This window comes from Medicago sativa, chromosome 4 (genome assembly GCF_051527215.1).
Source record: "Medicago sativa cultivar Bolivia chromosome 4, Bolivia_mono, whole genome shotgun sequence".
In the NCBI taxonomy this organism is placed as follows: Eukaryota; Viridiplantae; Streptophyta; class Magnoliopsida; order Fabales; family Fabaceae; genus Medicago; species Medicago sativa.
This window is the reverse complement of record NC_140752.1, coordinates 15,067,403-15,082,857: the sequence shown is the minus strand read 5'-3', so window position 1 is coordinate 15,082,857 and position 15,455 is coordinate 15,067,403. Positions and strand designations below refer to the sequence as shown.

The window sequence follows — 15,455 nt, the reverse complement described above, 5'->3', positions numbered from 1 at the left end:
TGACAATTTACAAATCTAGTAGCCGTATAAAATTCTAATAATCTGCAACCGTTTATACGCATGAAAATTCACACCTTGAAAATATTTCCAATAAAATAGGTATACTTCAACGAAAAGTCCCACCTCGTAAAAACATGAAGATAACATTACAAGCCTTTAAAAATAAATTGCCGAAAATTAAAATAAAAGCCTTTAAAATATATATTGCCGAAATTTTTTAATAAAAACCTTTAAAGAAAATATAGAAAACTCCATTTAGTTAAAATAAATAAAATGGGTGAATCGAGAACTAGCTCCATCTCATTGATAGCCCTCTCCTCCTAATGGTGGCCTTTCCATAGGGGCGGCTCCATCTAACGGATAGCTCTTTTCTCTCGACTCAAAACAAAATGTTTTTAAAGTATATCAAAATAGGTGAATCAAGAACTAGCTCCATCTCGTTGACAGCCCTCTCCTCCTAATGGTGGCCTGTCCATAGGGGCAGCTCCATCTAACGGATAGCTCTTTTCTCTTGACTCAAAACAAAATGTGTAAAACATTTTCAATTAGGAAGTTTACCTCTCATTGATAGCCCTCTCCTCCTAATGGTGGCCTTTCCAAAGGGGCGGCTCCATCTAATGGGGCAATTCTACCTAATTGAAATCACATACTAGGTGCACCTAGGTCGTCGTCATTATAACCGTAATTTTCAAAACACCATTCTTAAAACAAATTGCCAAAACCATATTTCACAAAATCAAAACTTATATTCAAAATACGTACAATCAAATCTCAATTGAAACTATAATGCTTAATAAATCATAAGCAAATCTGAATTCAAACCCAAGTCCAAGTCGCGTACATATTAATATCAAATCCTTTCAAAAACGCATATTAGTATCGAAAATTCCCAAAAAAAAACATATATTTCAAAACCCGTATTTCCCATGTCTCAAACACATGTCATAATATATGCAGCCAACTCTCAATTTCAAATCCTTTGTCCCATAAGTCAGAGATAATTTAAATAGAGACCGTAATAATATCAATGACTTTCATCACAAGTATCAATGAGAGGAAAAATATTCAAAGGGTGTGTTCCCCATTTTTATAAACACTTAAACGTAGAAAAATATCAAAATATCAGTGATATTAATAGTGAAAATATGTGATAATGATAGTTATCAACTCACAGTTATGACGAATCAACTAAGTTTGATCTCTAACCACTCCTGAAGAAGCATGTGAAGTTTCCGGCATCATATCTGAGCATCAATAATATTTTCTTATGAATTAGAAACTCATTCTACTACTTCTCTAATTATAGTTAACCATAAATTCCCCATATCATCTACTCTAATCTCAAAAATTAATTTCTAACAACTAATCATGTCTAAATATACACTAATTGAGTTGTAAATTGTTAAATATACCTCCAAGAAGTCTCAATGAGCAACTTTCACAATATGGGTATTCCTTTTCTTTCCCAAAGCATAAACTCTAACCCCAAAATTCCACCAAATAGAGCTTGTACTATGAAATAGCTTGCTTAGATGCATAATATTTATTTTGGGTGTTTGATTTGGTGATGAATTGGTGGTTTGGAAGAAATAAAAATGTGAAGAAAAGAAGAAAGGTGGAGAAGAGAGAAAGAATGATACGGGAAGAAAGAGAAAGAAAAGGGAAATGTAAAAACAAAAGAAAAAAAATGAAGGTTCTCGGCCCTTCTTCAATTTTTTTTTATTATTATTTTTTTTGAAAAAAAAACATAAGTGAAACGGTGTGTTTCAATTTTACTGCACACAAAGAGCTTGTTTGGATTGCATTATTTAAATTTATCTACTGGAATAAACACTTGTGAGACTGTTAGGGACAACTTCTAGAAACAACATATGAAACGTCCATAAACAGTTTTACATCGAAACCATTTGACATTAATTTAATTTTTGTTGCAGAAATAACTTATAAATAAGCACTTACAAGATACGCCCTTACAGCATAATAACTTAACTAAGTTGTTTGCCAAACATAACCAAAATAAACAAATCCAAACTCAAAACAAGCACAAACTGTGCGGATACAGCAAAATATATTTGGGTTTTGAGATTTGTACCTGTAAACAATACGCCTAGAGCAAGTAACCAAAACTTTCTCTTTGTTCCTGAATACAGGTGAAGCACCATTATCCTTAGCCTCAATTTCATTCTCATTATCATTCTTATCCTTCCATCCCAAAAGAGTCCTCACTGGTCTCTCTGGAGCAACATCCTCCTTTTTGGGCACGGCCTCAGCTTCAGCCTTTTAACTTCGCTTTCTCTTCCCCATGTGGTTTGGCTACAAATCTATCACATAATATAAATTAAATCTTTTAATTCATATACGTCATTAGTGTAAAAAGTTGTTACACTGTCGATCAATCATAACTGGTAGAACGTTAAAAAAGTTTGATGTTTATCATAATCACTTCAAAAGTCACACACATGATCAGTTGCTTGAGATATAGTGACAGTGCCTGAAAATTAAAAATTTAGGCCTGTTTGGATTGACTTATTTTAGCTTATCTGCTTGCATAAGTTTTCTGAGACTGCTTGGGAGAACTTATGAAACCAGCTTAAGACATATTCATAAGCTGTTGTCAGCTTATTTGCATAAGTTCTCCAAGATGGCTTGTTAAAACAGCTTATAGCTTATAACAATTCAACTTAATCTTATCTTTTTTCCCTATAAATAGCTTATACATAACCGTAAGCTGCAAATAAGCTGTTTATCCAAACAGGGTCTTGCATTAAAACTAATGATACATGAACCATTTAGCTACAAAATAAATTTTTGTCAATGACCCATTTACCACTTTGATTCAATATAACATTTTGACAGTGACCCATTTGATTTCTTCAGAGCAACATAAGCATGCACGAGGGCAATGAAACGAAATAAGAGAGAACAAAATTACTGAACTCAGTGCTAGCAGCAACTATATTCTAGCAATAAACGAACAAAAGCTTCTAATGAAGCTAATTACAAGCATACACAAACAATCACATTCTAGGAACTTTTCCGTGAATGAAATTACTACACGAATTGTATACATCCTTGAATTTCTTGCTAAAATCCCTACTAAATTAAGCTAGTGTTTATAGAAACGCATTAATGTAGAAGTTGAAGCTACAAGTAAATTGGTGTTCAATTGATAGAAAACGAAAAACGGATGCAAATTAATCTGATTCTGACAGAGAGAGAAAGAAGCTTACGGAGCTGCGACGATTTCGGTGGAAGGCGCCGATTGAAGATGAGGCAGGTGGGAGAGTCCAAAAACCCTAACTCCCTGAATCTTATTTTTTAATTAAAAGTTAACAATATTCATTTATTTAAATTAAAATACTACATAAATACAATACAAGTTTATTAAAAAAATAATGAATTTGTGATAAACTCATATCATTCATATTAATGTATAAAAATAAGATTACGGTACGACTATATTCAAATGTTTGAAATATTCATGTATGACACAAAGTGATTGATTGAATTTGTAGTTAATCTGACAACTTGAATCTAACAAACATTGCAACAAGACAGGTAAGCGAAACAACATTGCACAACGCCTGACAAAAACCGCGTCACACTGATGGTTGCACATTACAAGGAAATTTTTATGGGACTCCTCCCCTCAAAATCCAAAATTCAATCGTTTAGACCTATTTTTCATTTTTTTAAAATTTTTTCATATTCTCAGATTAATCCGGAAAAAAATTAATTAGTTTTATTTGATTTTTATAATTTTTTGGTGCTATGTTTATATTTTTATGATTTATTTGACAAGTTTTTATTATTTTTTTACTTTGTTTTTTGTTGTTTTTAAAAGCAAAATTCAAAACTGCTGAAATGAGAGAGATTCTTGCTTATTATATATAAGCATGTTTCGGATTATAATTGTGAAATAAAAAAAATTACTCGTCGATTTCAAAGGATTCATGAACATGATGTTATTGTATTTTCTCTTAGCCAAAAACTAGTCGTTAGGTTTAAAGTCAATTTTCCTTCACAAGAAAAAGGTGTAAAGTCAATTTTAGCCTGAAATCTCACATTCAAATTGTTTTTTCTTTGTCCTTTTAAAAAAAAAATGATGTTTATAGTTTTTCATTAGATAACAACTCGTTAATACATGACGGTACATCAACAAAAGTACGAGGACTAGCTAAAAATGTTACATCCCTAGCTAATGTATAAGCTACCTCATCGCTTATCTCCGACTAAACTCGACATGAGTTTGTTAAAATTAAGCTACAACAACATCTACATTAAGCTAATATAGTACTGAATTTCGTAATGTTATGATTTATGTTGTTGAAAAGTCTATAACTATCTTCACATCTAACTCAAAATCCACATTAGAAAGTTGTAGATCATGCACCAAATTGATTGCATGAAGCAATCCCGAGAGATTCACAAATTTTTGTGGAGCAAATAGGTCGTGACCAAAGTGTCTTGGCAAAAACGAATCTTCCTTCAACATCCCTTAAGCACATGTCAAACACTGTATAATTCAACGTGGTGGAGATAGAAGCGCCAATGTTGCACCTGAGACACCCTGTTGCTGGCAGTTGCCAACGAGACAACCGTTGTTGCGCGTTATTTGTTGTCAGTGTTGTTGTAGGTGGGCGGTATGGTTGTTGTTATGTTTGCTGAGTTGACCATGCTTTGTTACATTTTCATTCAACCAATCCCCATCTAAGTGCTTCACGCGCTCTAGGATTTTACTACATGTCTCTCTAACATGTTACCACACTTTCATGTCCCTGCTCTTCCACAGACTTCAAGTGATAGTCACGAACCTCTTTTGTTGCACCTGCGACACAACCTACAAAAGTGAGAATATAATAGTTTCAACAATATAATTTTGCCGCATCTCCTTTTCTAATCTAGTTAAATAAGTGATTTTCACTCTTTAAGAGTGATAGATCTCTGGCAAGTGCACCAAATACTATCGAAGTAGTAAAAATATCGATCCCACGAGGACTGTTTTTAATCTCAATAATTCAACTACGTCGTATTTTAGGATGTATAAAGGTTATTTTGATTTGCCACTAGGCAGTAGATTGGTTTGATTGCATAAAAGTAATTGCTAAAAATAGATTGGTTTTCAAGAATAAGAGAGAGATGAGTTTAGGTCTTTCGAATCATCTATGTTCCCCTAATTGTTATGTTGCACCTATTCGTATGAATGATCTTCTAATCCCACGATAGTTAACAAAATAGTCCTAATCAATCCCTTGAGTTAGGACCCTCTTCTTAAACTACAGCCCCTAATCCCTTAGGTGGTCTAATAATCTTTGAAGGTTTAAAGCACGTTAACCTAATATCACTAATAAACGATTATCCATTCCTAGACTAACCATGTTTATTAGAACAATTCAATAGGTCTAAGTAGAAAGCTATGGTCAGTAGTCATTCATTCTCACAAAATCATATTTATATTTGATCAGGATATAAAAAGCATTAAGAACAATTGAATTGAATAAAGACTAGAATATCATTCACAATAAATAGAGTTTCACAACATAATATCTCAATTAGGGTTACAACGAATCATCTCAGACCTAACCTCTAATGGATTTAGCTACTCATAATAGTGTTTACAAATAACATAATCATTAGAGGTAATAAAACATACACAAAGTGGTTGGAAGATGAAGAAATCGTCCTCCTGACCTTCCTTGTAGTTGCAAAATCGTACTTGGCTCTCTAGAATTCGTCACCCTTGTTTTTGGAATAGACTTCAGCATAAATAGGCACAGAAATTCGCCCAAATCGTGTCACGTTTTAAGTGAATCGTGACACGTTTTTACCTTCTGGAGCAAGAAACTGAATTAGGGTTTCACCAAATCGTGTCACGTTTTACCCATCGTGACACGTTTTCATAATGTCGAACCAAACCTTTCTGAAGCTTCTTAAATCGTGTCACGTTTCTTATAAATCGTGACACGTTTTCTTTCTTTGTATTTTCTTCAGTTTTTCTGCTCTTTTGCTGCATAAGTCTCCTTGTGAACTCCATTTTTGTGCTAAAATACATATAAAATTACGTAATGACAAGATGTCATCACAACCCCAAACTTAAACCATTCCTTGTCCTCAAGGAATTTACTTGCAAAGCTGACAATCGACAGTGAAATAACAATTACCTGATCAAGCGATAGTACCCAAAAGTTCAACTCCTTACTAGCTAAAGATGAGCTAGTTTGACTTGTTCGCATCCACCAATTCACAACTCCACGCATCAATATGAAATAGGGTTCTACCAGTCGACATGCAGGTCTACATATTACCATACGCTTGAAAAGTTTCTAAATATCAATCAAAGTCAATATCATTACACACTTTTGAGGTCTTTAGGGTTATAACGGGGCTTAGGTGAAAGGTGGGACATATTTGGATAAGTAGGCTACACAAAATTTGAGTTAGACATTCCTACGGAAGTTAAAGAACAAATTCAATCCTACAATCATTCACCTTGTGGAATAACAATCAATGCAAAGGTACTAGAGAATATTTATAACTTTTAGGGACAATCGAGTTTGAAGTTACTCGCATGTTTCAAAGTTTGGTCCCTTTTTCATCATTCATTTCATTTCATTTTTTTTTCTTTCATACATCAATTTTTGAATGTATTTTTGCATTTTGCATGACAATTCTTTTTCTTTTTGTTCTCTTATTCTCTAGTACCCCCACCCCAAACTTAATTGGTTGCAAATTCCAATAGCAACCCCAAACTTAATTTTAAGCAACATTCTACAATGCCTAACTCAGAAAAACAATAAGGGACAAGTCCTAAAAGTCTCTAAGTTTGTAATGTAGTTTGTCACCGAATAAAAAGTTCTAATCCTACCGGCTCAAAGTGGCTAAGAAAAGTATAAAGTTTAACAAGTATAATCAGGGTAGGCTTCAAAAGGCTCACAGGACCAAGCACTTTTGCCTCAGTGTGTAATTAACAAAGACCAATCAATAATAGAGAAACAATGCAAGTTCTAGAAATGTAGTTGCATGGAAAACTAAGCTAAATATAAGTAAATTGAAAAACAAAATATGGCAATGAACCTTATGGCTGAGATTTCTGGGAGTATGTGACTACCTAGCAACGCCGTACACTTCGCCTTTGAAAACCAAGTCACTCCTCCTTTTGAACTTTTGGAATACCACTTGAACAACTATTTGTTACTAAACTGTAAAAAGTCAACTAAACAAACAGATTCATCAATAATAAACAAGTGCAGGAATAATTACATAAACGGGGGTTAAAACCGAGTTAAACTTAATGAAAGCAAATAAAATTGTTTGAACATAAAATTAGAGTTACATAACCAAAGTGCTGAAACAAAAACAGAAAAATAATAAAAGGTGGGCCATCAGGAGCCCACTCAATCCTGCATCTGGTCCTCCGAAATCCAAGTGTTGGGGTCCTCCTCTGCATAGGTATCCTCCCCAAAGTGCTGCCTAGACTGAGCTCCACCAGCAGCAAAGTCAGCTCGGATCTCCTGCTCTCTATCCTGAGCTCGACCTCTGGTGACATCAAAGTAGTGGTCCATAGCCTCCTCGGACCCATCAAAGCGCTCGAAAGACCCAGTCATCTTCCTCTTGTTGAGGCAGACCGCCTCAGTGAACTCCTGACCAAACCTCGGACGGTTCCAATACTCCTGATCTGACACCTCATTCATCCAGTTGGCATGGCCGAACATGTAGTCCAACATCATAGGATGAATAGGTGCATAGGCACCCTGCTGACTGCTCCCCTCTCCCTGAAAAGTCTGACTCTGAGGTGGTGGCTGTGGCTGTTGTGGTGGTGGCGGCTGTGGCTGTCCTGCTGCTGCCTCGGCACCCATGATAGTCTGCATGCGGTCATGATAATCCTTGACAAAGCCATCCATGTAAGTGTCGGTGATGGGCTTCATCATTGCTGCACTCAAATCATTAGCAAACAAATCGCACTCCTCCTCCTCACAAAGCCAATTGATAAGGCTCAAATGAGGGAGTGCCTTCTTGGTACCTGAAGCAAACATATAGATATTGTCGGCAATTAACTCACCAACATTGATGGGTGCACCATCAAGAATAGCAGACAGCGTCAACAAGCGGGGCAGCGGAATCTCTGAAGTACAAGAGGTGCCCTCAATAGTTTGCACCACAAAAGATGCCCACGCCTTTGCATGGGGCTTGAAGTCAGCCCTCAACAGCATATGTGACCCTCCATGCCACTTAGCACCTTCAACGCAAATCTGCAATAACAACTCCTCCCACCTTTCATCATCCCAATTCTTGCACTCCTCCATCCTCCTCTTCACATCACAAATCTCCGGTGGCACAATCTCCAGCAACTGATTAATCCTCTCCGGGCTATAGTCTATCTCCTTCCCCCTCACATAGGACACATACTTCCTCCCCATATACCTAGCATTGGAATAAAATTCTATCCCAATCGTTTTGTTGGCCTGCTCAAATATCATACTCACAAGAGACTCCCACCCTCTCTCAGTGATCACTTGATGGAATTCGGGGTTGGAGATGAGTTTGGTGAAATCAAAACCTCTCTCCGGGATCACCCTATAGCCTCGGATGTCCTTGAAACGGTCACGGGCAGCAGTATTATAAAATCGGTGGTTGATGGACGGTGGGGGTGCGGTGTTAGGGTTAGGGTTTGAGTGGAGAGGATAGAGATGTTGGATTTGGTTTGTTTGTGGGTGAAGATGAAGGTTAATGGTGATGGTTTGATGATTGGAAGATGAAAAGATGAAGATTTGTGGTAGATAAGGGTTAGAAAATCGTAGGTTAGGGTTCTGGGAAAATTTTGGCAGAGTTTAGCTACTTTTGGAAGTGAATGGAATGAAAATCGTGTTGGGTATATTTATAGTCTGGGAAAATCGTGTCACGTTTGGCCAAAAACGTGTCACGATTTTGATTTGTAACGGTTAAATTTTTGAAACTGCTAAAATCGTGTCACGTTTGGGCTAAACGTGTCACGATTTCTCTTTTTGAAAATTTTTCTTGCCCAGAAATCGTGTCACGTTTTGGCCAACGTGTCACGATTTCTCAATGTCGAAATGCACCAGTTTGAGACTTAGAAAAAATTTTAGGTGCCAAAAATCGTGTCACGATTTCAGCATCGTGACACGTTTTTGGAAATGTCGAATGGCACCTTTTTTAACTTAGAAAAATTTCTGAGAGGAGCTTCAGAGGGAGGGCAAATCGTGTCACGTTTTGCCCAAAACGTGTCACGATTTGCACAGTATTGGAAAACAAAATTTTTTCTTTCCTCTGTCTGTTTCAGCTAAAATCTTTTTGTGTTTTTGAATATTTGAAAGCAATAAAAAGAAATAAGAAATACTACCTGAAATCTAAATGTGGGTTGCCTCCCACCAAGCGCTTCTTTACCGTCACTAGCTTGACTCATGACGACCCCTAAGGATCATTCAAAACAAGTCCTACCCTTGCCTTCGGTAGGTCGCCACCCAGATATGGCTTAACTCTTTGCCCATTTACCTTGAAACTTCGGTCACCTTCAGGTGTCATCAACTCGACAGCTCCATGAGGTGACACACTTTTCACCAAGAACGGTCCAGACCACTTTGACTTGAGCTTTCCAGGAAACAGTTTCAACCTGGAATTATACAACAAAACTAATTGCCCACAGTTAATATCCCTAGACACTAAGTTTTTGTCATGATACCTTTTAGTCCTGGCTTTATAAATGAGCGCATTTTCATATGCTCTAAGCCTCATCTCCTCCAGTTCATTAAGTTTCAAGAGTCTTTTCTTACCAGCGGCTTCTTGATCAAAGTTTAAGGTCTTAATGGCCCAGTATGCCTTATGTTCTAGCTCAACTGGTAGATGACATGCCTTTCCATAGACTAACTGATAGGGTGAGAGCCCGAGGTGAGTCTTAAAGGCAGTCCTATATGCCCATAGTGCGTCATCTAATTTTTTTGACCAGTCCTTCCTATTCGACGCAACTGTTTTCTCTAAGATTTGTTTCAGCTGACGGTTTGAAACCTCTGCTTGACCACTTGTTTGTGGGTGGTAGGGAGTTGCAACTTTGTGCCTTATGTTATACTTTTTGAGCAAATTTTCAAGAAAATTATTGCAAAAGTGCTTCCCCCCATCACTGATCAAGACTCTAGGTGTTCCAAACCTAGTGAAAATGTTTTTATGCAGGAAGTTAACAACTGTCTTAGCATCATTAGCAACACATGGTATCGCTTCAACCCATTTAGTGACATAATCAACACAGACAAGAATATGAAGAAAAGAGTAAGAGGAAGGGAAAGGTCCCATAAAGTCGATGCCCCAACAATCAAATGGTTCAACTTCGATGATTCCTGATAGGGGCATCTCATTCCTCTTAGAGATGTTACCTGTCCTTTGGCATTTGTCACAATGTGCAACAAAGTCGTGGCAATCTTTGAAAAGGGTGGGCCACCAGAATCCACTTTGCAAAATTTTAGCCGCGGTTCTTTCTCCACTATGGTGGCCCCCATAAGCTGAGCTATGGCAGTGCCACATGATACTATGAGCTTCCTTACCTGCAACACAACGTCTTATCAAACCGTCAGTTCCTACCTTAAACAGATACGGGTCATCCCACAAGTAGTGGTTTGCATCCTTGAAGAATTTTTTTCTCTGAGGATAGGTCATATCATCAGGAACTATGTTACCGGCCTTAAAGTTCGCAATGTCAGCAAACCAAGGCCTTTCTCCAATAGCAAACAGTTGTTCATCAGGAAATTCGGCCTTGATGGCCTTCTCTTTGTTTGTCACCTCATCATTTTCCAGCCTTGATAGATGATCAGCTACTACGTTCTCTACTCCTTTCTTGTCACGAATCTCAAGATCGAATTCTTGTAGCAAAAGGATCCACCTCAACAGCCGAGGCTTTGAATCCCCTTTGGTCAAGAGATATTTAAGAGCTGCATGATCTGTAAAAACAATGACTTTGGAGCCTATTAGATAAGAACGAAACTTTTCCAATGCAAAAATTACCGCAAGCAACTCTTTTTCAGTTGTGGAATAGTTAATTTGATTCTCATTTAAAACCTTGCTTGCATAGTAAATTGCATGGAAAAACTTGTTCTTGCGTTGGCCTAGAACTGCACCAACAGCATAATCACTTGCATCACACATAAGTTCAAATGGTAAATCCCAATCGGGTGCAATGATTATTGGTGCAGTTACCAACTTGTTTTTAATCAAAGAAAAAGCATTCAAACATTCATCATCAAAATTAAATTCAGTTTCTTTGACCAAGAGGTTACAGAGGGGCTTGGAAATTTTTGAAAAATCTTTTATAAAACGCCGATAGAAACCAGCATGCCCCAAGAAACTTCTTATTCCCTTAACATTAACAGGTGGAGGGAGCTTCTCTATAACCTCTATTTTAGCTTGGTCCACCTCTATGCCCTTCGCACTTATTTTATGCCCCAAAACTATACCTTCGGTCACCATAAAGTGACATTTTTCCCAGTTTAAAACAAGGTTAGTTTCGGTGCATCGTTTAAGGACAGCATCTAGGTGAAATAAGCATTGATCAAAAGACTTACCAAACACAGAAAAGTCGTCCATAAATACCTCAATATTCTTCTCTATCATGTCAGAAAAGATGGAGAGCATACACCTTTGAAAGGTCGCCGGCGCATTACACAGCCCAAAGGGCATCCTCCTATAAGCAAATATACCAAATGGACAAGTGAAGGCTGTCTTCTCTTGATCTTCTGGAGCTACCGCAATCTGATTGTACCCCGAATACCCATCCAAAAAGCAATAAAAGGCTTGGCCAGCCAACCTCTCAATCATTTGGTCCATGAATGGTAAAGGGAAATGATCCTTCCTTGTTGCGGTGTTCAACCTCCGGTAGTCTATACACATCCTCCAACCAGTAATGGTACGGGTGGGTAATAATTCATTTTTTTCATTAGCCACCACCGTCATTCCACCTTTCTTTGGTACCACGTGGACCGGACTTACCCATGAGCTATCAGAGATGGGGTAAATCATTCCTGCTTCCAGTAACTTTAGCACCTCTTTTTTTACCACCTCCTTCATTGTTGGGTTGAGCCTTCTTTGAGGTTGAACAACGGGTTTGTATTCAGCCTCCATGTGTATTTTGTGCATGCAATAAGCTGGACTAATACCCTTCAAATCAGAAATATTCCACCCCAAAGCTCCTTGATTGTCCCTCAACACCCTCATCAATTTTTCTTCTTCTAAAGGTGTCAAAGTGTTGCTTATGATTGCTGGCTTAGAGGCGTCTTTAGTGAGAAAAACATACTTCAAGTGAGAAGGTAGTTCTTTTAATTCTGGATTTTTCTCTCCTTCTCTACTCACAGTAGATGCCACGGTGTAGTCTTTACCAATTAATTCTTCAATTTTTACCGGGCCTAACTCATGCTTGCTTGCCTCAAGTTGCTTGACACAATCACTCACCTCAAAATCTTCATCATGCTCACAACTCTCTATAGAATTTACAATTGCTCTTTCAAGAGGTTGTGGTGGTTGAGGTTCACGAGAGTTGTCTTCTACTATTTCTTCAACAACATCAATCCGGTAACACTTTGGGTTTTCCTCTCGGTGTTTCATTGCTTCAAAGATATTGAACACCACTTGCTCGTTATGGAACCTCAACATTAGCTCTCCCATCTCAACATCAATCAAAGCACGACCAGTTGCAAGGAAAGGTCTTCCTAAAATGAGTGGCATATCTTCATCTTCAGCCATGTCTAAGATCACAAAGTCTGCTGGAAACACAAGATCATTAACTTTGACTAGCACATCTTCAAGTATGCCAACAGGATAAGAGATTGACCGATCAGCTAAAGTAATGGTCATTCTCGTTGGTTTTGGCTCCCCACACTTGAGCTTCTTCATCATTGAAAGAGGCATCAAGTTGATACTTGCTCCTAGATCACATAAAGCTCTTCCAATGTCTACCGGTCCAATGGAACAAGGGATAGTAAAAGCACCAGGATCTTTCAGCTTAGGTGGTAGCTTCTTTTGAAGAATGGCGCTACAATTCTCGGAAAGAGAAATATTTTCATCATCTTTAGGCTTTCTTCTTCCCGTTAGCAAATCTTTCATGAACTTGGCATACAAAGGCATTTGATCAAGAGCTTCACTGAAAGGAATATTCACTTGAAGTTGTGAGACAAGTTGCATGAACCTCTTGAATTGTCCTTCCTCCTTCTTTTTCTTCTTCTCTAGATGAGGGTAAGGAAGCTTCACATATGATGGAATAATTTGTGGCTTGTCTCCATCTTTCAAGATTTGACTCTTTGACTTCCTCAAGATTGAGTCTTCATCTATCAATTTCTCACTTTTATCTCCCTCTATTTTTTTCTTCTTTTCATTTTCAACTACTCCATCTTCAATTTCTTTTTCAACTTCACCATCTTTTTCTACCTCCACCACTACTTCATCAACTTTCTTTGGAGCTTTTGGAACTAACGGTGTCAAAACCTTTTTGCTCCTCAATTCAATAACATTGCAAGACTCATTCTTAGGGTTCTCTTTAGTATTACCTGAGAATCCGCCTTTGTTTTGTTCAGCCAACTGCTTAGCTAATTGCCCAAGTTGAGTTTCTAGCATCTTCCTGGAGGCTTCGTTGTTCTTTCTTTCAGCTTCTTGACTCTTCTTCATCTCCTCAAAGTTACCTTGAGTCATCTTCATGAAATTCATCATAGTTTCCTCAAGAGCTGATGGCTTTCTTTGTTGTTGTGGAGGAGTGAGCATCTGAGAGTTCAAAGCGTTGTTATTTGAGTAGCTTAGATTGGGATGCTTGTTGATACCTGAATTGTAGTATTGATTTTGCCTTTGATAGCCTCCCATGAAGTTAGCCTCCTCACTTGATCCTTCTGGAACACATTCACCATTTGGATGTTCTTCACCACATAAATCACACTTGATTGCAGCTACTTGTTGTTGCTTATGAGCCAAAGTGAAACCTTGAAACTCCTTAGTAAGAGCCTCTATTTGTTTGTTCATAGCTGCTTGGTTAGCGAGGATAGCAGTTTGCTCACTTACCCCAAACACTCCTCTTTCTTTCTTCTTAGCTTGATCACGATACTCATTGCCAGCCATGTTTTCAATTAGAGCTTGAACTTCATGATCAGTTTTACTTTTGAGACTACCTCCCACGGAAGCATCTAAGAACATTCTAGTGTTTGGTGTCACCCCCTCAGTGAAGATTTGGAGGTATTGTTTCTCGGTGAACTCATGATTAGGGCATCTCTTCAGAAGCAAATTGAATCGCTCCCAAGCATCGTACAATGATTCACCTTCTCCTTGCTTGAAGTTAGAGATCTCCATCTTCTTTTCCCAATATTTAGACATAGGGAAATACTTCTCCAAGAACTTCAGCTCTAACTCTTCCCATGTTTGGACAGTCCCGTTTGGAATTGTTAGCAACCAATCTTTTGCTCTTCCCGTCAAAGTGAAAGGGAACAACCTTAGTTTCTTCTGTGCTTCAGTCACGGTGGCTGGTTGCACGCAAAACTCGCAAGTTTCAGCAAAGCGGCTCAAGTGTTCATGAGGACTCATGGCTTCAGTCCCATCGAATTGTTTATCCCTCAAACCGTTGAGGACAGTTGTCTTGATGTCGAAAGCAACGGGGTTAGCTGGTTGAAAAGTATGGGTCAGTTGACCGCGATGAGTGGCTAACCCGTAGTCTCCTAGCTTAGGTCTCGGTGGTACAACTCCTTCCATAGTTGCAGATTTAGGAGAAGCAGATGTTTCAGATTCAGTGGAGAGTGGCTCCGGTATTTGTTCTCGAACACCCGGTGGAACGGAATGAGCTAACCTTTGCGACCGGACAGTTTTCCGGAGTGCTCTAGCAGTCCTTTCAATTTCTGGATCGAATTCGAGATCGTCGGTGCTCACTTTACCTCGCATAAACAGCAAAATACCTTAGTAGCACTGCACAATGCAAAGTAACCAAATGAATATGAAAACAGAAAAATAAAAAATAAAAAAAATAAAAACAGAAAATTAAATTGCAGAAATCCTAAATTATAACGTAATTGCCTTGTTGAAATAAATCAACAGTCCCCGGCAACGGCGCCAAAAACTTGATAGATCTCTGGCAAGTGCACCAAATACTATCGAAGTAGTAAAAATATCGATCCCACGAGGACTGTTTTTAATCTCAATAATTCAACTACGTCGTATTTTAGGATGTATAAAGGTTATTTTGATTTGCCACTAGGCAGTAGATTGGTTTGATTGCATAAAAGTAATTGCTAAAAATAGATTGGTTTTCAAGAATAAGAGAGAGATGAGTTTAGGTCTTTCGAATCATCTATGTTCCCCTAATTGTTATGTTGCACCTATTCGTATGAATGATCTTCTAATCCCACGATAGTTAACAAAATAGTCCTAATCAATCCCTTGAGTTAGGACCCTCTTCTTAAACTACAGCCCCTAATCCCTTAGGTGGTCTA

General features: G+C 37.9%; 2 protein-coding genes across 3 annotated transcripts in view; both read right to left on the bottom strand.

The window, feature by feature from the left end:
* LOC146926619 (uncharacterized) overlaps positions 1-15,455 on the bottom strand; it is an 83,720-nt gene that overhangs the window by 3,318 nt on the left and 64,947 nt on the right. The window contains exons 1-2 of one of the 2 annotated variants that reach the window (XM_085700128.1): positions 1,413-1,684; positions 1,173-1,244 (exon numbers count right to left, since the gene is read on the bottom strand). The gene's annotated coding sequence lies outside the window, so the exon portion shown is untranslated. Of the gene's footprint in view, positions 1-1,172; positions 1,245-1,412; positions 1,685-15,455 lie in introns of those variants that run through there. The other variant, XM_085700127.1, reaches the window with a different exon arrangement.
* On the bottom strand, positions 8,972-15,442 carry LOC146926624 (uncharacterized). Its single transcript, XM_085700126.1, has one exon. The coding sequence runs from the start codon at positions 14,905-14,907 to the stop codon at positions 9,430-9,432; it is 5,478 nt and encodes a 1,825-aa protein (XP_085556252.1). The 5' UTR covers positions 14,908-15,442; the 3' UTR covers positions 8,972-9,429.

What these genes read in the sequence shown, in the direction of transcription:
- LOC146926624 (XM_085700126.1), bottom strand. Translation starts at nt 14,907, where the DNA reads ATGCGAGGTAAAGTGAGCACCGACGATCTCGAATTCGATCCAGAAATT.